Source organism: Daucus carota, chromosome 1, assembly GCF_001625215.2.
Source record: "Daucus carota subsp. sativus chromosome 1, DH1 v3.0, whole genome shotgun sequence".
NCBI lineage: Eukaryota > Viridiplantae > Streptophyta > Magnoliopsida > Apiales > Apiaceae > Daucus > Daucus carota.
The window spans coordinates 35,647,374-35,669,823 of NC_030381.2; the positions used below are offsets into that span (position 1 = coordinate 35,647,374).

Consider the following 22,450-nt stretch of genomic DNA (forward strand, 5'->3'; position numbering starts at 1 on the left):
ATAATAACAAATGTCATAACCAAATAATGTGCTGCTGTGATGTATTATTGAGTGCCCTGTGGCTTTAAATAAAAAGTAAAAGATGAGTGTCGAAGAAACATACCTAGCTGATTTCGAGGTGGCAGAGGAGATGAGTTTAATCGAGTGTTCGCCCCTGTCGGGGGCGAACATATAAAACCTCCTTCGTTATGTTCGCCCTTGCCAGGGGCGAACATAACAGCATTTTCACAGCATGTTCGCCCGAAATTTAAGGTGGTCAGTTTTGTGAAGTGAAAAAAAAGATGGTTATATTTGTAAAGATGATGTTCAAGGTGCCTAGAAATTGGAAGGAGCCTAATTCTCTTTATAAAAGTATGGAAAGAAAAGACGGGCTCAGTCCAAAATTCTAAGACAAGATCCAGACTACAATAACTGTAATTAGCGTCTATACAGTACTACTGCTTTCAAATTCCCATGGTCATACTCTATTGGCTTAAAGTCAAATGACAAACCTGCCTACCAACTACCTTTCATATAACAATCCTGTGTGTTCTAAAAAGGGCTCAAAATTTTCAACTAGTCTTGCTGACTAAATCAAAGTTCCTATATTTAAAATAAAGACGCAAAGGTAGTAAAAAAGAACTTCAAACTTTTACAGGGTAAAAGAACTAGCCCAGATCTACCGCTTCAAATTTGTACAAAATTATACACTCTACTACAAAGATGACAGTGCCTTGGTGAACCATTCTGATAAACGTTTCATTTTGGCCAAAAGATCAGCATTCTTTCCAAAGTACGATTCAGCATTTGACAGCATTACTCCAATGTCATGCCTTACAGCCTCCTCGCTTCTATAGTAGTTGTTCTCTAATCTTGATTGGATCACTTCAAGAGAAAGCGGCACAGGAAACCTGCATGGTTTTGATTGATCAAGATACAAGAAGCTATATTTGTCTAAGACCAGTAATAAAAGCATGTCAAGTGTAAAATTATATCATATCCAAATTCCAACACCTTTTAGCTAGATATATTTCCAAGTATATCTAACACCGTCGGAAGTGTTAATATTATGATGTATCATGCATTGTCAAAATTTACCTGTTAACAAATGTCAACTTCTGAGAAACTTCCCTCAGTTTATGAACACCAAAAGAATCCTGTAGAACAGAAAAGAAGATTAGAAGTTAAATATTGTTCTGTTGTATTAGTCTACAGTGCAGATAAGAAGATGCGTATACACTATAAAGGTCACCTGGCCCTGGTTTCCTAATCGTTCCAGCTTGGCAAAAGCACGTAGCATTTTATGTCTGATCAAATCGTCTATACAAGGCTGTTCCCATTGGGTATTGGCATCATAAAGTTCCCAAGGACTATGCCCAAGTGTTTCAGTGGGTTCACTCTTATACTGCACCACATACCTTTCCCATGGACTATCTGGATATTCAGAAGATTTAGGTTTTATGGCCTGAATCCTGCCTTCCCACCAACTCCCGTCTTCCTCGCCTTCATTCTTCCACCAGACCTGGCACTTATCACGACATGCCCACTTTCGCTCTATAGCAGCATCATATCTTGATCTTTCAACAAGAAAGTCTGGAAAACCAGTCACCTCTGGAAGAGTAAGTTTGAAAGATTTACCAAGTACAATGGAGGTGGGGTCTACAAACTGAAGAGTCATTTTACAGCAGCTTTCTCCAGAACCAGTAAGGACAGAATACTCAAGATCTTCAACCTTGCAAAATTCCACAGCTCTGATTTCGCCTTTGAGAACCTTCCAAGGGGCCTTCTCTCTGGAACGACTTTGACTTATATACTCCTCATGACCCTACAAATATTATGAGCTCAGTTTAGTAATAGTCATTGTAACATCATATGTAACACACTAGGAACATAAGAGGAACACTTGGTACCTGTCTAAGATAGACAACTTCATCACCCATTTGAGGAATATATCGTGATCCCTCTTCATGATTCGTCAACATCAGCCATGAACCTTTTGCTAATTGCTGTTGTTTCTTTCTATCTGGAGAACTCGTCTCACGATGATAGTAAGTGGTTCTCTTGTTTCTGGTTGACCTCAATCCAACTGTGACATTTGAAGTCAACTTCCAATCTTGAACAGAGAGCTGGTCACAACCATTTGTAATTAATGTGTCAGAAGACACATTACGAGCTTCCCTATAATGGCCATTTCCGCTAACATTATTTAGATCACTTGCAGTCGAAGTAGGTCCCATGGATCGTGTTCTACGCGTTCCTTCTGATGCAGCTACAGCTTCATCCTGACCAGGCTTGCCTACATTAGAAGTACTTGCTTCCATTGCTCCTTCGAGATTGCTTCTAGATCTCGATGACTTTGACCTTCTATAAACAGCAGCATACCTCTTGTCTTGTGACAATTTTGGGGAATCCGGCAACACAGACCCTGAACTAGCACCAATTAGAGAATCTTCTGATACACCATTAAGGCATCCCCACTCTGAACTTAGCCTTTGGCATCTATCAGTAGCATTATCTTTTGCCTTCTGTTCAGGGTCTGATGAGCTTTCTAACAAATTATCTGCATTGTCGCAAGGATCTTTCACCAGATATTTCATTTTCATCTTAGACGAACTTTGATCTTCATGTGGTAGGGTTCTGGATACTATTGATAGCTTTCTTGGAGTTGGTGTGAGGTCTTCTTTCTGCTCAGGTGCCTTACCAGTCCAAATATCACAAGCAACAGATGATGTAGCTTGATCATCAACCTCCTGAAATTTCTGTGATTCGTCATGATTGTTGCAACAATCCACATCAAGTTGATCCTTGTTACTTATAACATTGTCCAATCCGTTGGTAATATTGGACTCTGTGTGATGCAACTCTGACATAACCATATTCCTACCCTTGATATGGGTGTCTGACTTGGCTGTCGTGGCTCCCAAATTATCTGGTATGAAATTCCCTTCAATGATATTCTCAGTTTTGTTGTGACCGTCGCGGCAGGAAGCGATTCCTTCAGATGTGCCTGGTGGCAACAGATCCCCCATCTTCGCACGTTTGGATGTACGACTCTTGACCACTCCCCATCGAACATTCCCATTGCATCCTTCAAAGAGATTAAAAGGGTTTTTATGCTTTGAATGCTGATCATTTTCATTTGCTTCAACATTAATAAAATCTATGTTATTAGAAGGGCACTGCAGCTTCAAAGAGCGGCTTCTGCCCAAACTATCTTCTTCACAAGGAGCTGGAGTTGATGAGCCTGCTATATCAGGTCGCTCCACACATTTTAGACCTATGTTTTCTGAGCAAGTTTTATTTGTATTACGATTTGGCAACTTGAGTACAAGTTTTTTCCTGCTTCCGGCAGATTCATGACATGTACGGGCCCTTTCCAAATTTTCAGACTCATCCGCAGATACCACTTCTTTTCCTTTAGTTTGTGGATTTCTTTCACTTTTCTGAGAATCATCAGATGCTTCACTCGCATTGCTTGAATTTGGCAGCATGGATTCACTGTCAGATAAATCACCTATTGAGCCCTCCCCAACCTCCCTCGCTGTGGACGTTCCAGTGATTTGTGAAAGGAAATTTAGAGCATTGAGTGCAGCAGCTCTCTGTGGTCTTAAAAGTTTTGTAGACGAGGATTTCTTCCTTGATGCTTTACGATCATGCCTTGTTCTTCTACTTCGGTGGTTTTTAATTGAATTATCATCATACTCGTCCAGATTCTTCCTCTTAACACGTCTCCCAGAGAATGTCATTACCTCAATCTGCAGAGCAACACAATACTAAAGCATGTTAATATTAAAAAACACAGGGTGCGATATTAAAGAATAGAACATTATTAACCTCTGTCTTCTGCTTTTTCCTTTTTGATCTCCTAAGCTCATCTTCATATGTGTTCTCAGCTTCACTGTCTTCTGTACTGCATTCTTGGCCACCAGAAGAGTGAGAACTAAGACTTCCTTGCTCCCCACCAGAAAAATTCCCATCCGGTACATTATATTCTGAATCATTATCATCACTTTGTACTTCATTCTCTGGTTCCCAATCCATGGCATCTAATAATAATACTGGAAGTGGATCAATCATATCCAGATCTGCTATCGGGAGCATCTGGTACTCTTGGTCAAGACTAATATCCTCACCAACAGCAAATCTCACAGAAGATGGGCGCCATTCAATACCTAAAGCTCCTAGTCGCCGTGCTTGATACATGCTCTGATAAGGCTCTGGGTATGGAATCATGGCTAGAAATTCCAACATTAAATAATTAGATTATAGGAGCAGTAGAATATACTGGCCAAATTTCAAAAAAAAAAAAAAAAAGAACTGATAGAAACCTGAATCGCAAAGAAGATCTTGTTTATTTCTTCTATATGGAGGCAGTTGAGTTTCCTGCATTTAAAATTATAAGAAAATATAATGCTTGCCCTTGGTTTTAAATTTATAAATTAGAACAAATTAACAAAACTATTTAATTATGTTAAAAAATTAGAGTCTGACATAGGCACAATTTATCATATCCTGCATATAATTATAACTTCAGATTTTGTTCAACATGCATTGCTAAACCATACAAATCCATAATCTTAAAAGTAAACAACACTGAAACAGCAAGGCGGTAATAACTGACAATTTACTTCAACTAAAAGAACCTTTTTAATAAGTTATACTAGTTTAACATTGCTTTTACAATATAATATCTCTGGACGAAGTTGTAACTAACAACTGTCAGTGTGGCGTTCTTATAACTCATCCAGCTTAAACTATTCATAAACTTGAAGCAATATTTGGGATACTTAATGAAACAGAGGAGCATATTTAATAGTGTGGGAATCGGAGTCCTCGCATTAATACACATTTTAGAAGCAACCTACCCAGAGACCTTAAGGTGTTCGAGAATCATGCAGATTCTTTATGCATACAAGAGAATAAGCCTATATATCATTGCTCTTCTTGCACTAATTACCAACTTTGCATGTAGATCGCAAATGAATTAAGAATCTAACTTTACAATAACCTTATATAAAGAATTTCTTAACAAACCTTTTCTAAAAGAAGTTCATCATCGATGGGTTTACAACATACATGTTTTAAATTAAAAAAAAAAAGTCACATTAGGAATGTGCTTTGTATTTCGGCACGGTTATTAATTTTTAAACCAGCATCCCCCTCAAGTCTGTATTCCAATTATACCCTCATCAGGATTATATATTCTGGTTGAATTTCAGCCAAGGAAATTCAGTCCAGTTCTTACGTTTTAAGCTCTCTTTCTAGGCTGCTTTGAATACAAAGGAGAAGGATGATGAACGATGGGTATAAATTTAACCAGGATTTCTAATTTTTACAAGGGTACACTGGGTATAATTTTATAAAAAGTTAATATTTTACAAAGCACAAACATAAAGTGCAAGGAGGTACGAATGTTTACTTGAAGGGTCCATGCGTCCAGATGGACAAAGGGATGAAGTGTTAACAACATTTTTTAGTATTGTAGAACTATTTGTAGTAAAAACAATGTAAATGTTCAACGAATATCAAATTCTGTTCTATAAACAAAAGAACAGTAGTATAAAATAAGATTACAAAATTTACAAATATGCAGAGAGACAAGGAATATTTAAGGATCATACACTATTGCATGATATAGCTACTTTCATTGCCTTGCACACAGTGTATTCAAAAACACAAACTTACGAAAAAAGAAAAATAGTCAACTAAAAGGCTGCAGTGTAACTAGAAGCCAAAAGAAAAGATCTAGTGAAAATAATTCATATATATATACCAACCAACAAATTTTTTTGCTGGTTTAGACTGTAACATCTCATATCGGTTAGATAAATAATATTTGGGGCCTTTATAAACTGCAAATAACTACTATATACCAAGTTGCTGGCATTTTTGGGCCAACCTGTGGTGGGTTGTTGGGTCCGGTATGCATTCAGTTGGGGGCTTGGGATTATATAGACAGTTAACAGAAAAAGGTGTCTCAAATTTGCTAGTTGAGATGAAGCAATTTTTCATGAGTAATAAATTAACAATAGTGCAAGTAACTTGCAATTTCAAAATTAAAAATTAAAAAGCCCTTAATATATTGTACTCCCTCAGTCTCTTTAGGTTGTTAACATTTGGGATAGAGGGTCCAACACGCATTTTAAGGCTCCTATATAGTATAGTTTCTAAATTATTTTAATTTTTTTTCCTTCTAGATAAAAGTTTAATGATCAAATATTTATTCTAGAAAAAGAAAATTTCAAAAATAAGTTATGGAGCTATATTTTATGTACGTCTTAAAATGTGTGTCAAGCAATGGGAAAAAACTGTTAAGCAATGGGAGGGACGGAGGGAGTATTAAATAGACGAAAAAAATTAAACCTTAGACTTTTCCACCTTACACGCAACTCATGGAGATTTATTAACTTCTGTAGGGAGTGATGAAGAGATGATAGAATTCAAGGTCACAATAACATACTAAATAATATTAAAGCTTTTAGTTTGTTGACTTGCTTGATTGATGTCCGGCTAATCATTCCGGGATGCCCTGTTCAAAGATATAAGTGAGGGCCCCGGAAAATGTAAAATTGTATTTTTATATAAATTTATTTTGTTATAGATCATAAATAAAAATTATATAAAATTAGTGTTATTTATATTAATATAAAAACCGATAAAAGCAATGTTATATTGAATAATCTATTTTCACAAATAAGTAATATTATATTGTATATGTGTTTGTTTACGTTATTTAATTATAAAATTAATTTACAAACAAATATTAAAATATCAATTGTAAAAGAAAACTAGATAAGTTAAATTTCAAAGGCTTTGAACATTAAATTCTTATTAGATATTTACATAATTTTTTATGCAAAAGTTGAAGATTTGAAGATAAATAAATAAACAAACAATTTATTTAATCAAATTAAGTACTATATATAATATGCATAGTGTATTATCAAATTTGGGGCCCTTAAAATCTGAGGTCCTGACGTCCTGTGCAAATGCTCCACTTGCACATGTTAATAGCCGGCTCTAGTGACCTATTTCAGTTATGTCCAAGACTAATCGTGGTTTTTAATATATAACACAAATTAAAGCCTCCCTCATATTAAGATATGAGATATCTACTCCTTCAGTTTGATTCTCATGTGGTTGATTTACTTTTCTCAAGCAATTCGGGTATTGACACACATACTAATCACGGTATTTTTGCATGTTTGTTATGTATCTTAACTTTAAATCATTCGGAAGAGTATAGTGTATACTAGTATTTACACTTTTACATACTATAAAGTACATGAATAGAAAGTCAAACGACAGGTAATAAGGAAAAGTCATGAACCTGGTCAAGGACATTTCCATTTGCATCTTGAACAAGAGGTCGATAATCCCCAAGAAAAAACTGTTTCACGCATGCATGTGAGTCCAGAGGAGATCCAAATTCAAACCTAAAAACTAAATTTACTAACGATTTACCAATTACCTGATCATATTTTGCATCTTTCTGGGATTCCCCTTGACCAGTGTTCAATATATACAGTTGACCTACATCATCTGAAAGTATAATCGAGGTCCCATCTCTAAAAAGAAAATAAAAAATTAATGATGCAAACAAACAATATGAAATTACCATAAGAAGCGAGAACAAGAGGAAAGGTCCAACTTCTTTATTTTCAACTAATAATATATGAAGAAAGTTAGCCTTTACTTTTTCGGGCAAGTTTATGAGAAAGAAAGGAGTTTGCAGAAAATACATGATGCAGTAAAGTATGGTGCAAACAATGTTTATCATGTATAGACGTTAGAAATAGGAGATCAAGACCGTAATAACCTAACTCATAACCTCCAATTACGACAGACCTATACTACCTACGTGTTGGCATTTTATTCATTTCCCAACTACATTAAGTTCTGACGGGTATCAGGGAAGGAGAAGAATAGACTATGTGAAAGAGAGAAATAGTTCCAGTAGGAGTTCAGTTGCGAGACAAAATCAATATATTTTTTATAAATGTATCATAAAGCTTCGACTCCTAACCGAAGGCAGATTCTAATCGTTCCTCAGAAGACAATGATTCCTGATATACTTAAAACGATGATAAAATTTAATCGAGGATACTTTCTTATTAAATATTGGCACAGTATTCCTAAATCAGTAATACTGATCCAGTCAAGCTTTTAGAATATGTCCTCCTCCTACATAAATAATCACCTAAGGTACAAAGGTCACAAACATCGTGTCTGGATCAGTTGGCGACTAAAGATGAATCGCGAGCGCATTTATTTTCATCACTCTTATTTTTTAAGAACTGACTTGATATAATATCAGACATGCCATTTTTTCTACGGAATTAAGGATCAGGTCCGTGAATATAAAAAATGTCAAACCAATATACATACCTTTAAAATTTGATGCAATACAACATAAACTTTATATGATAAGTGAGTACCAAGTGAACCTGCTGACCGAAGTGTTGAAGGTTTCTTAACTAGGTAAAATGTTGCTAGTCAATCTGACTATAAGCTCTTACCTTTTTCCTAATAAATATTAATTTAAGATAGCTTTAGCTAGACAAGAACTGTTTTCACATAGAAATAAGCCACAATGCTTCTAAATCAATTTTCAGTTCAAAGTGTATCATTCAAGAATGCCTGGACACCGGCATAGTTACATCAGTTTATATATAACAATCAGAGCCAGTGCAGTTGCAGAATTTTTATTTAGGTTGTAACATTGAAAAAATTTAAAATTAATTTGATTCCACAGCATAGTCTGCAACAATGTTGTGAAATGTGCTATATCAACTTACGATGAAAATTTTCCATCAACTAGCTTCCAGCGTCCCAATTCATATATCTGAATAGGCAGTCCTTCCCATATCTGCACATGTAGAGAGAAAACATAAATTTAAAGAAAGAGGATTTGTGAAAAAGAGTTCAACAAAAACCGTAACCATGAACACCTGCAAAGCTTAAAACTTACATCCCAGACGATTGTTTTTCCGTCATAACCGGCGCTCATCGCTATTCGAGGATTGAAAGGATGGACATCAAGAACATAAGTCTACAAATAGACCAAAAACTGTCAGTGGCCTTGTCAAATAACGTGTCAGTTTGTACCTTACATAAAGAGGAAGGAAAATTAAGTAACCTAGCCTAAAAAAAAAGTGCAACATAAACGCAGTATAATGGCATGTTTGCTTTAATGTCATGACAAAGCAAGGCGATTTAAGTAGCATAATATTTGCATTGAGGGGCAATGTAGTTTAAACTGTGTGTGTGTGTGTGTGTGTGTGTGTGTGAGTTAACTACTAGTCGGATTAACCAGAAATACGTGCAAATACTTTGCAGCTTGAAAGCAAATGATTTTATGCTTAAGAAAGTTTGTAAACCAGATTTTGTAGCAACACTACGTAATTAAGCCGTAGAGCTAGTCTGTTTATCATGGTTATTGGGTTGGCTATTATATTTCAAAATTAACATACTATTTTCAGCATATTTCGCTTGAAATATATAAGCTTTGTTTGCAATTCAGATAAGCTGTGATTGGATTATACTTTAAGTGGGAACAAGAATTGTAAGTCTTTTGGCTTGCAAAGAACAATACATGGTGTACATAATAATTTGAATAAAAGCAACTTAGTAGCTGTTCATCCAATTTCGCTATAGAACCCGGGTACCTGGTCATATATTTTAACTCAGGAATCGGGAAACTATTACATGCATCATTATTTTACACACATAATAGGTTGTAAATTCATAAAAAAAACTTGGTTTCGACTTTTTTTTTATTTGATATATAAAGTTTTTATATTTCAAAACACAAACCAACTACAGGCTACAAGAGGAATACCAGAGGAAAGGAAGGTGAGACATGATCTACCCATCAGGCAAACAAGAAACACTAGCAATTGCCCTCAACTTAAATAATTACATCCTTAACTTTTAGAGCATCTTTGGCCCTTTTCTAAAATAATGTTACTTATAACTGAAGTTACATTCCTTTAATATCAAGTAAAAGCAACTTCTTTACTTGCAGAATATTGAAAGCGTTTGGACAAATTAACTTCAGAATTAACATGAAATTATAAACACATGCTTTCAAGATACAGTTGGAATAACCAATCCAAAGAAATAGCTCATGGTTACTTTTCTCTTTTCTCTTGCTTTTTACTTTAAGCGCACTTAGAAGTCGATTGGCGAACCAGATAGATATCAGCTTATTATTTACTTCAATGTAAAACATAATACTTAGATCAAGCCCAAACTCTCTCTAGTATAGCATAAGCATAAATATTAGTTCTTCGTCCTTTATTTTTCCAAAACGAAGACAAGTAAACACCTTATCCCAGCAGTTTGCTCGACCATCTTATCAAATTCAATAGCATTAGTGCAAATCGTAGACCTATACGGGATTATATTAATATAATTAATAAATACAACTCCAGGGTTGTATACAATGTGATGGCTACATACGAGGGAAGGGTCTAAAAGTTTTGAACTTTCACGACCTTGAGCATGATGTTAGGCCCTTCATTTGAGTCAAACATAATCAATGCTCTTTATTAAAGATTTGAAATAAAGGATGTGCTGAATTTGAATTTCTGGAGGATCTGGTGGAGTTAATTGTGCATTGTGTCAGTTACAAATCTGAAAGAGAGGATTTGTTGGGACAACTAATATCTTAGTACGAGTATAAATAGAAACAAGATTTGCAGGTTGAGGTAGGCATGAATTAGTATCAATGTATGTGTGGAGAGTAGGTGAACTCTAGAATATCACCTGGTGTGTGCGTGTATATATCCGTATAAGAACTCTTCTTGTTTATAAAAAGTTTCGTGGCAGCTTATATATATACTACCATACATTATTTATATATACATACATACATATTTATAGATATACATACATACATATTTATAGATATACATACATACATACATAAATATATATATATATATATATATATATATATATATATATATAGTAGGTCGGAACAGGTCCTAACACGTAATTCACAGAGAACAAAGACAATTTAATCATATTCATATAAAGAATAAAGAAACTCAACTAAGAAGAAATTTGATAAAAACCTGATATATTAGCACTATACAGAAATTCGGCACATAGTACAAACATATCAAACTTAAAATAATGTCATTAAACACTAGTAGTCAAATACTCAAATCAATTTACATATATATAAGCAGCAGTAATCAATTCATTAGAGTTGTAACAGGACCAAACTTTTTGTAATAAAACTCAAGGAATTTTTTCACAAGCCAAATAATGTTCGATAATATTGGACCAAATGTTTGATAATATTTTCAAAAAGTATTCCCTAGGAATTTGTGCATATAATATCCTTCTGTAAATAGTTAGTAAACATCATAGATTTCTTTTGTAGTAGAAATTAAGCAAATATCTAACACATACACACAAAAAAGTTGTGGATAGGGTCTTTTCCAGTTAATATTAGCACATCATCAAACTCGATCAGACGAGTTTAATACGCCAGTTCTGCAAAGGCCAGACTCGTAACAAATTGGCAAGAAGAGCTAGCACAGCAGTAACTACTTTATCAGTTGAGATAGTGTAGAAGTAGGTTCAAATCCAAATGATAATTGTGACAAGAGAGCAATTATTAAATTATTAGAATTTAGATACTAAAATTCCTACAATAACCAAGAATATAGTTAAAATATACTTAAAAGAATAGTGGCTTACAGAGTCTGTATGGCCTGTCAAAGAATGTACCAAGCTACCATCAACGGCATTCCAGACACATATTCTGCAATCTACAAAATTAGAAAACAATTCCTTCAGCAAAATATTGAGTATCACAGGTGTCATGTAACTCATATAAAATCCAAAGAAAACATGGAAAAAGATGAACAAGAGGCAGCAACAAAATTGTAATAAGTTAATAACAATATCAATCATTAATCAACAGACTGAAAGGGCCAATTTGGGATGACAAATTTTACCAAACCGATTGGTACTGACGTGATTAGATCTTACTTGACCTGAATTTTCAGATTAGGGTTTAGTATTTTTTTTTAAACCCGAAGTATGTTTGGGTCAGGTTGATTTAGGCCATGCCGTTTCAAACCCAACCTGAAAACCAATACCTGTTCTGAAACTGACCAAACCCGAACCCCATTTTGCTAGTATATTATATTATATGCTTTTATATAATAATTCATTATACACATGATCTATCTATTTTATATTGTGTAATAAATTACCAATTATAAATATTGTAATATAATGACTAGTAGGTGAACATTAAAGTGAGGCCTTCATATTATTTTATGAACACATAACGAGATATAATTACAATTTTAGTATTTTACCATGATTGCTACACTAAAACTTAGAGTTTTATCATTTTGTGACTTTATACCCTCATACTAACTTCTGTGAAAGGGTTTTACTTTTATCGATAGAGGATAGACAGCTAGACCGTACATGTGACTAATAAAACTGAGAATGACCTAAAGCATCGATTGATTCATATAATTTACAACTCACTTTACAAGTCCAAAATATACAAAATGTTTCATTGATTCATGTCTTTACGAGGTTTATAATTTTATTTTTTACTAAATATTCGTGAGCTTTTTTTGACTTTCGGGTTCGGGTTTTGGCAAAAAAAATCAGGTTCAGGTTTGGATTTAGCCAAACCCGTTTGCCATCCCTAGGGCCTAGAGACACTACAAATTATTCAAAACCCCGTTCAATAAAAAGTTAATAAACTATAAGCCTCTTGGTGTCATATCCCAACATCACATGATTATTGGAGAGATGGTCTTCTACCATGGTACCGGAGCTAAATCTACACAAAGGTCTCAACTTCAAGTCTTTGGCACCCTCAAAATTCTCACAATTTATAGAGACATTAACTATTGTTGCCAATAAGTAGGTTGTGGAGAGGCATACCAGCCCATAATGGGCTTGATATGAGGCGAGTGCTGAAGATATATATGATCGATTCTATAGTTTATTATAAAACCTTAGAGTGTTAATGCAGATGATTGTCTAAATCTTTTCATAGTTTTGAGTAAGAAATTTTATCATTTTTCCCTTGTCTAAAAAAGCAATTTACCCATGATTGCTGCCAGAACAAATCGATTGTCTAGGCTCCACGCAATCATATTAACACCACGTGGAGTTGGAAGAAGTCTTTGACGTGGACCTCCTCGAGGAGGTTGAGGCGGCATAGGAGGTGGAGGAACTTTTAAATGATATGCCCTTGTCCAACGTCCTGCCTTCCCCTAAAATGAGGTTACAAATTATAAACAATCAAGATGCAATCATACTGGGACAGCTAAATTGAACTCAGTGCAATATTGCAAGGTAGCAAAAAAAATTTAGCATACATGTGATCTGCGTGATCTCGGAATCCATATTATTGCACTCCCATCCCTTGAACAGGTAACAATGTTGTCATGTGTAAACCTAGAAGAAGATTAACAAATCGATAGTACATAAATATTTTGAGACTGCAATTGGGAGGATAAAGAGTGAAATGAATAGAGATAGTGATGTGTGAGAATGAGATATAAACCATGTGTTCTTGAACTTCGGAATATTGTCTTCCTTCTGCCCATCAGACATAGACAACTTGGACGTCACTGTACAACCACTGTATTGCAGGGAAACAACATTGAACAGAAAGAAAAAGTTATAAATAGAATTTGAAAATAGATATATACTAACCTGAACTGTACATAATTGACATCATTCTCATGCCCAGCTAATATATCCATTTCATAATTTGGTTGTTCTGGGTCATCTGTGTTTGGTTTACAAGCATTCCAGACCTGCGGGTAATGAAGTTTTATCATCTGTTATTTTCTCTAAATCTTATCAAACTGGTACAAAAATATGAAGCACTGAAAGAATTTAAGATCAACTAAAGACTATAAACAAATAACAGATACGTTTAAAGCACAACTCTAGGTGAATATGCATAATCAGATGTACCCTTGCAAACGTGTCTGAGCTGCCAGTTACAAAAACCGTCCCAGTCGAATTGAATGCACAACAGGAAATCTGGTGATTCTGTTGAATGGTACTTGATGATGGCCCACCATTTTTCCCTAATAAACACAAAAATTCCTCAAGTAAACAATGCCATATATCAGAAGTAAGTACACCAAATAAAACTAACCAGCAACATGATCTGGAGGTCTTGGGACATAAATCCTTGGACTGAAATTGGAGTGCCTGGCATCCCAAATCCTACAAGTTCCATCATCAGATGACCTACAGTAAAAGCAAATGTATAAGACAGCATGAAAGTATTTTAAGTAATATTCAACGGATGATGGTAAAAAATTCATCTGCAAAGTATTATAGATGCAGTCATATGGGCATTTACTAACTTATATATTATATCAAGTGATACTAATCAAGAATGCCCTCTTAGGGGAAGGCCACTTTATTAAGCATGCCTACAAAAAGAGAGGAAACATAAATACACCACAAGTAGGTATGGAGCAAGCTATGAAGTTTTCAAGGAGTGAATTAAGAACCTCTCCTGTTAAGTGTACCTGAATCAGATTTTAAAAAAAATTATTGGATCAATATTAATCTCTGAATTATAATAGAATATAGCTAATTTTGTTTCCACGCAGAGTCTGGCAGAGTTGATGTGCAAGTAGAGTTGATGCAGAGTCTGTCGGATTTAAGCACAAATCCTTAATCTCTAGATTTAGGAAAGATTTCTAAGAGCATAAGAAACACCAACAAACACTAACAAATCCTTGAGAATCCGCCATTTTAAAATACAAAACAATCTGCATGTGTTTGAATACCACCAGATTTTGAAGTATCATATGAATCCTAATTGACATTCTATTTTATTAGATCCTAATTGAAATCCGCTAATTTCTCTCTAATACATACATTGAAATTCTACTTCAGCTACAATCTATTGCTCTTTTCTTTATATTTTTTATATTCTAATCCTTAAGAATTTGCAAATATAATTACATAGTTCAATATTTACGATCAGAATCCAAAAAAACTAGTACCAACCCTCCTGTTATTAACCGATTGTTAATATAATCCTGATAAGGAATAATAGTTAGGCTTCATATTTATTCATTAAATATAAATATATAAGAACACACTTGAATTAACCAAACAGTAGTAATGAAAATAAAATTACTATTATAATGTATTAAGACATTATAATAATGTCCTAAGACATTATAATATATGAAGAATAAATTATTACTCCCTCCATCCCAATTTAGATGAGCCGTTTGCTCATTTAACACATATTAAGGAGTATTAAATGATTGTTCTTTTTCCATCTCTGCCCATATATATTGTGTTGACTTTCTATAGTATTAGCTAGATGTTACATTGGAAATGATAAACAGAAAAGGGTAAGAATGGAAGATTGCTGATAAATGTGCATTGAAAAGAGAGAGGCTCAACTATTTTGGGATAAATTTTTTTCTCAAAAAGGTCATGTAATTTGGGATGGAGGGAGCATTTTGTTTTATTAGCAGTGGTAAATGCCTTCAATGTAATCAGATCTAAATAATGTTAATAATCTTATAAAAAGTATTATTATAGATGATCCAAAAGCATCTACAATTAAAAATGCTCCTCGAGTAGCTAAGTCTCTTTATATTTTAAGTACATCCTATATGAATTATTATTTTTACTGGTATTTCAGTGATTCTACTTCTCTTTTCTTTCAATAGTCCTAGTATTTTTAATAATTCTACTTCTCTTCTGAGTGCAGCATATTTTTTAAAAAAATTGACGAACAACAGAAGAACGTCTCAAAAGAAAAGTTACAGGGATGTATGGATTAGACTGATCAAATTAACCAAGTTCAACATGTATGACTGCTTTACATTTTAATTGCAACATTACAAATCTATAAGAAAACTACTGCATTCCAGGTAAAGTATGAAAACAAATAATAATACAATTTGTGGACAATCATGTGTTACATCAAATAACGGAATAAGAAAACACTTGTCCAAAATTAGTACTTAAACTTTCAACATTTGGATGAAACAATTATATCATGGTCGTGTTTTACTGAAACCATGACACTAAAACACAAATTGCAAGTACATCTAAATGTTGCAGAATTTTGACTTGTGACTTGATGTGAAGAATACTACAAAAACAAATATAGAGAATGATAATTTTCAACAGGAACATAGTCAGCAATTGGCAATAATGGTGGCCTTGTTCCGATAGGCTTTGCCCATACAACTTGAAGGAACCCAAGACTCAAGAAATTAACTTACGATAATAGTTGGAACGGAGAGTTTAGTCTAGGACTAAAAGCAATGGCCGTAACTACTCCATTATGACCACGCAAAACAGATATTGGCAGCCCATCAGGTAAACGCCACTGTTAGTAGAACATATTTGAAGTCAGGTAAAAGGCACTCAAATAATAAAATATTAATTGTTAATTAGAATGGAATCTTACAATTCGGATGATGAAGTCATTTGAAGCAGAAGCTACCAAGGTGTTATTGAAGCTCACAGCCAGGTCAGTAATATCACCCTTAAAAAAATGCACATCAGATGTCGCAAACAAAACACTTAAATTATTTTTAAATGCTGGTGTCAGTGCCAGGCTGTCAGATATATGTGCATATAATGGATTAATTGAACTCACTTCATGTCCGCGACAGCTTGCTAAGCAGTAAGCCGTCTCCATCGACCATATCTTAACAAGACGGTCATCTGACCCCGTAATGACATACCTCCCTGAACGATCAAATATAGCTGCATACAATAAAAAATAATTAAACTTTGATCCATAACAAATAGTTAATTACGGTGCATCCCAAGCTGCTATGAAGTTTGAACATGCAGATGATCAACAGAAGATAATTTTTTTTGAAAATTGCAGTCAGCCAGAGGTTGGTCATTAAGTTGAGTTCAAAATTCTTATTCATACCATAATATCTTTAATACGAATATTTTGTAATTGTGCAGAATGAAACAATATAGTAATGAAACTTAGAAACATGTTCGAGATCCAGATAAAATAAAAGTTTAGTTTCTCCAATGAAGTTGTAAGCACAATAACATGTATGTCTAGGGCTGAGAATTCGGTCGGTTCGGTCCAGAACCGAACCGAACCAAAAGAACCGAAAACCGAATTACGTTTTTTTCCCGGACCGAAATTATCATATGGACCGAACCGGAACCGAACTGAAATAATTCGGTTCGGTTCGGTTTTTTCATCCAGAACCGAAATTTTAAACAGAAAACATGAAAAATTTTAAAATATGAAGGAAAGAAATTTTAATGAGCCTCACCGGAAAACAAAGCAGGTCATGTGAAATGGTATTTAAGATGGAAACAATCCATTCAATAGAGTAAAGAGAGAGAGGAAGAATAACTTCAAAACCTAGCAGTATAAAATTCAAATCACAATACAGATGGAAACATCAATTACCCAGAATGTATGCTCCTTCGATTGTAATAACTGGAGATAGTGATTAGCAGTATAATATCTGAATATGGTTAGTGTTTATCAGTTTAGACAGTTGAATCACGTTTCTGGGACCGGAAGGGGGAAGTCTGAAGGCGGCGCGGCTGTGCGGGATTTTGTTAAATACTACTGACATATATTATATTTAGTATATTAAATAATTAATATAAATAATTCGGCCCAGAACCGAATTTTTTAAAAAGAACCGGACCGAACCGAAATTTAATTCGGTCCGGACCGAAAAACCGAAAAAATCGAAATTCTGAAAAAAATAGAACCGAACCGGACCAAATTTTCACAGTTCGGTTCGGTTCTTCGGTTCTGGTTCGGTTCTGCTCAGCCCTATGTATGTCCCCAGAATAGTGTAGTATAAGGGAGATTTAAAAACCATTATACACAGCACATTATATTTCTAGCAAAGAACACATAAGCCAGGACATATGCATGAACAACTTATTATATAACTTCTGCAGTAAGATTATAAAGTATACTTGGAGAAATTCAGTAAAACACCTGAAAGACAGTTATAGTCGGGTGAAATATACAAAAGGAGAATGAGGTCCTTACCACAATAAACAGCATTCCGATGTCCCCTAAGTTTTTTTAGATTCTGCATCTTCTGTACCATGGTAGAAGGTTTTGCAATGGCATGACATGCACCACGAACTGAAGGTGCACGGTTGTGTCTTGAAAAGCCACCACCAATTTCTCTCAGACCAAGTCCGTGCACCTGATCAGCTTGTATATGAGGCCAACGCATGTATTTGGGGGGAGGTTTGCCACTGCTTCTAGATTGCTCATCTGTGCGTTTTTTAGAGAGAAATGTGGAGATCATATTAATGAGACAAATTTTAACTCCTTTTTTAACATAGGAATAGGACATAACATTCTACTACTATATAACAATAACAAAAATAAGGTATAACTTAAACGAAATTGGAAAGTCAACAGAATTATCTGTAATATGCTTGGACCAATCTAACAACAGAAATATGACACATTTTCATAAATTGAAACCCAAAACAGTTCACATACTGCTAAGAAGTGAAAAGGAACCAGTTCCCAAAAGAGTAGGCACAGCAGCTGCATTTAAGGCATTTCCATTGACCAAACCCTGTGGCACAGTTGCTCCATGAACAAGTTGCTTTAGAAGCTTTACCAAGTGATCCTTTTCAATGTGAGGGTACCTAAACAAAAATATATATATATATATATATATATAGGAAAATACTAAACATGGATACTCGTTGGGTCCAAAACAAAGATAGGTGCTTATGGAGAAGCTACATTTAGTCCTTTCTTATAAGAGTTATATTATTTATCTGTATTTCCCGGGAGCATGACCCGTACTTATTTGTGTCTGTAATTGTATAACTTATATTGTCCACACCACAGTTTAGTTTAGTATATACTTCTACATAAACAAAAGGGATGCCAAGTTGCAGAAGCAGATACATAAATTTTTATTGCTAAGCATCCAGTTGTCTATGTTAATATATCCAGGGTGCATGATTTATAACTATTAATGTTCATACCTGGGCATGAGGCATCTTACACACTGGAGTTTATTTTTATATATACCAACTTCGGCATATACATAAGATATAGCCAAGTAGCAAAAAGGTCACATTCCATTTGCATCATTTATCTCTTCAATAATAACACATTTACTTTTTGATGGCCCTTTCACTTACCTGTATAATATACTTGTGGTCCCACCATTCACAAACATCATTATAGTGAGTAATATTACTAGAATTCATATACAAACTTACTTCAATTAAAAACTTGTTAATGCAACAAACCAAGTCATCTTAAACCTATTTCATTCTTTGCCACATATGTGGAGATACTTGGGAATTGGTAATTTGCTACAAAGTGTCTTATGAATGGTAAATATTCAGTCCCGGAAAATGTGGCAACGCGTGCAACTAGTACTGAATTTTAAATTGTAAGTAGTAGTGTAGTACATAACAACCTTACCTCAATTTATTAATCGAAAAAAGGAAATTTTAAGAAAAATAAAGGTGAAGAGGATGACACTGATAAGATTATATACCTCTCCACCAACTTGTTGTAACTTAACGGGAAAGAAGAACCATCATCATTTTCATCCCCACTGACTACCCCTGTCCTTGAATACCAAGCATGATATCGTCTAGGTAAAAGTTGATGCTCAAGCAATTCATTCCAGAACTGCCCGTATGTTCTTTGGCAGGGGCCAGCAGATAAAAAATGCATGATAAGGAAATAGACCTCCCTAAGATCAATATCCTTATCACCCTCCATCTGGCTTCCTTCTGTAACTACAAGCTGACTTTTCTCGTTTGATTTACGGGATAACTTCAAAGATTTCATATTCGCTGAGGGTGCATCAGCAGAAGGGGAACACTTCTGCAGAGCCATTTCTCTGCAAAATTAGCAAAACAAGATACAGTTTGTGATTTAATCTTGAAAAAACATGCAGAAAATAGAGATCTATGCAGACACGCACACTCAAAACCCCAGTCATACTAGAGCTTGCATGTAAATAGAAACGTAATACAACTCCAGCTAACAATGAACTGACTTGATGGACATGCTGCAATGCAGGAGTTCAATCACTCAGTTACATGAAAACACAAAAGATGTACAAATAATACTTTCAAGTGGCCGCTGGAATTGCAGAATAATGCAAGTAGCTCTCTAAAAATATCACTTTCACATATCTGATGCACATATTATAAATACATAGGTAGAGAAGACAAAAGGAAAGATGGACCTCAAATTTAATAAACAGTATTCCATAAGGCAGGGATGTTGATGAGAAAGCAAAACATATTATGTGAGCATTATAGAGGATATGGTGGTTCACATCAAGTGCAACTTTTCATGACAATATCCCAACAATGGACAGAGGGAAATCCAATATTACAATACGGAATTGAGTTCTGGTCAGCAGAAACAGAGTTTAAGTAAAAAAAAGGATGCAGATCGAGTAAATTCTAACATAAAAATATGACTGACCTCAACTAGTTTGGCATATGTTAACAACCTCATTAATATATAGATTTTAATAATATAGTATTAATTGCTCAATGCTTATATAATCAAATAATATGTACTATATAATTATATAGTATACATATTATGTAATAATTTATTAATATATTCATGTTATTGATAGTAAAATATGGATAAAATTGTGACAAGTAAAAGTAATGTCAAATAATATTCTACATTGGTAATTAATTAAATTATTAGTATTTTTAAATATCATTTTATTTTAATTATTAATTAAATATTCCCAGATTCCCCATTTATAAATAATTATATATTACAAGATTCCACATTGGTATATCATCCCCTTCAGGCAAGTCCAATGATGTGCTATATCTTGTTCTATATCCATATTAAATAACAACTAAAATTCACCACTTCAATGGTGTTCTATATCTTGTGCTAAAATTACAATGCTATAAATTAAGCTATATTTTGAAAAAAAAATAGATGTAGTTATAACTGTCACTTCATCAAAAAGTAAAAACGGAGAGAGAAATTGAAACAAGAGGTACTTGAAAAGTGGACATACTTGGAAGTTAGTTCGATTCATATTAAAATGTGTGATGCATTTGGTATTAAATTAAATTTAAAACAATATATAGAACCAACAATTGGAGACACTGTGCTATTTTAGCACCAAAAAGTGACTAAATTATAACACTAGCCACCTGTTTAGCAGGACAAGCTCTTGGACCATCAACTAATTCTAATACTTACTTTTTTTTTAAAAAAGACATGCTACTTTTTATGCTTACATTTGCCAAATTATAAATATTCAAATAAACAAGTACTATTTTAATTAGATACACTAGTGCATACACACACATACAAGTCTAAGCTTTTGTCTAATGTAAGGAACCCTTGAATCTTGATGTAAAGTTGTCATTAATTTTCATGAGAGGCAACTACTAGTTCGCTTGATGCAACCATAATTCTTTGTCATGGCATCGAAGGAAAAAGTATCTTTATATAGATGAATGCCCTGCTCATTCTTCTAGATTTGTTTCTACAAAGCACACATTCCACACTACCTTGATGCCATGCTAAGGAAAGAAAACATCTACCTTAGATCGAAGCTACTAATGCATCAAATCAACAAGCCAAATAAAAAAAAATAGCTCTACACACGATAAGTCGAAAAACAACAAGACTTGAGTGTAAGAGCTTACACTTATGCTCGAGAAAGGTTAAGCAGATAAACAATCACCAAGTTAACAAAAATCGAGTCCCAGGGTTCCACGACACACCCATACAGTTGCTTAATTAACCTGCAAAACTCAAACCACCGACAAGTTTCATGATTTATAACAGTTCCAACTGCCAATAAATAATTAAACACATACAAATAAATTCTATACTAATCAAGAAACCTAAACAATGACAGCCCTGAGACTATAAACAGACAAATCTCTATTAATTGATCAACTTAATCAACAAATGCTCCGAAAATCATCCTGCTAACATAGCTCACACCAATAGAGTGATCAATAAATGCAATAATCATAAAAACACGCATATCAACTAAAACAAACACATTTAAAATCATACAAACAACATGCAAATAAACCCTGCCAATTTTACTCATTAAAAACAGTACAAAACTTTAATCTATACCCGAAATCATGTAATTGCCACCACAGCTGGACGTAATAGTGAAATCAAAGATCCAGCCGCGAAGATTCCGCGAATTTATCAAACAAATGGGCGAGGATTTGTATGTAACAGTGATGAATTGGACAATGGAGATGCAATTCTCCGGAATTGAGATGTGCTGAAGGGAGCTCGCTGTGTTGTATGTATAGGTGTATGTATATGTGTGGCCTGTGGGTTTGTTGAATAGAGTTGTGTGTGTTGAGAGAGAAAAGAGACCCGAGATGAGACGGAGAGAGACGAGATAGAGAGAGATAGCACGAGAGAGAGTTTACAATCTTTATGCCCACTCTTTGTATT

The 22,450-nt window shown here is 34.3% G+C and overlaps 1 protein-coding gene across 1 annotated transcript; it reads right to left on the reverse strand.

The window, feature by feature from the left end:
* Window positions 1-270: 270 nt before the first annotated feature.
* LOC108204369 (uncharacterized) lies at window positions 271-22,448 on the reverse strand. The gene is made up of 25 exons (XM_017373763.2): window positions 22,115-22,448; window positions 21,670-21,768; window positions 19,518-19,868; window positions 18,494-18,645; window positions 18,026-18,259; window positions 16,634-16,743; window positions 16,442-16,519; window positions 16,254-16,360; window positions 14,144-14,238; window positions 13,957-14,072; window positions 13,690-13,793; window positions 13,538-13,615; window positions 13,350-13,428; window positions 13,076-13,244; window positions 11,695-11,765; window positions 8,951-9,031; window positions 8,778-8,848; window positions 7,451-7,547; window positions 7,310-7,369; window positions 4,308-4,362; window positions 3,814-4,214; window positions 1,890-3,734; window positions 1,232-1,804; window positions 1,078-1,136; window positions 271-890 (listed from the first exon to the last, which is right to left on the reverse strand). Exons 3-25 carry the CDS (start codon window positions 19,862-19,864, stop codon window positions 695-697), a joined length of 5,178 nt encoding a protein of 1,725 aa, XP_017229252.1. The 5' UTR covers window positions 19,865-19,868; window positions 21,670-21,768; window positions 22,115-22,448; the 3' UTR covers window positions 271-694.
* Between the last annotated feature and the right edge of the window lie 2 nt (window positions 22,449-22,450).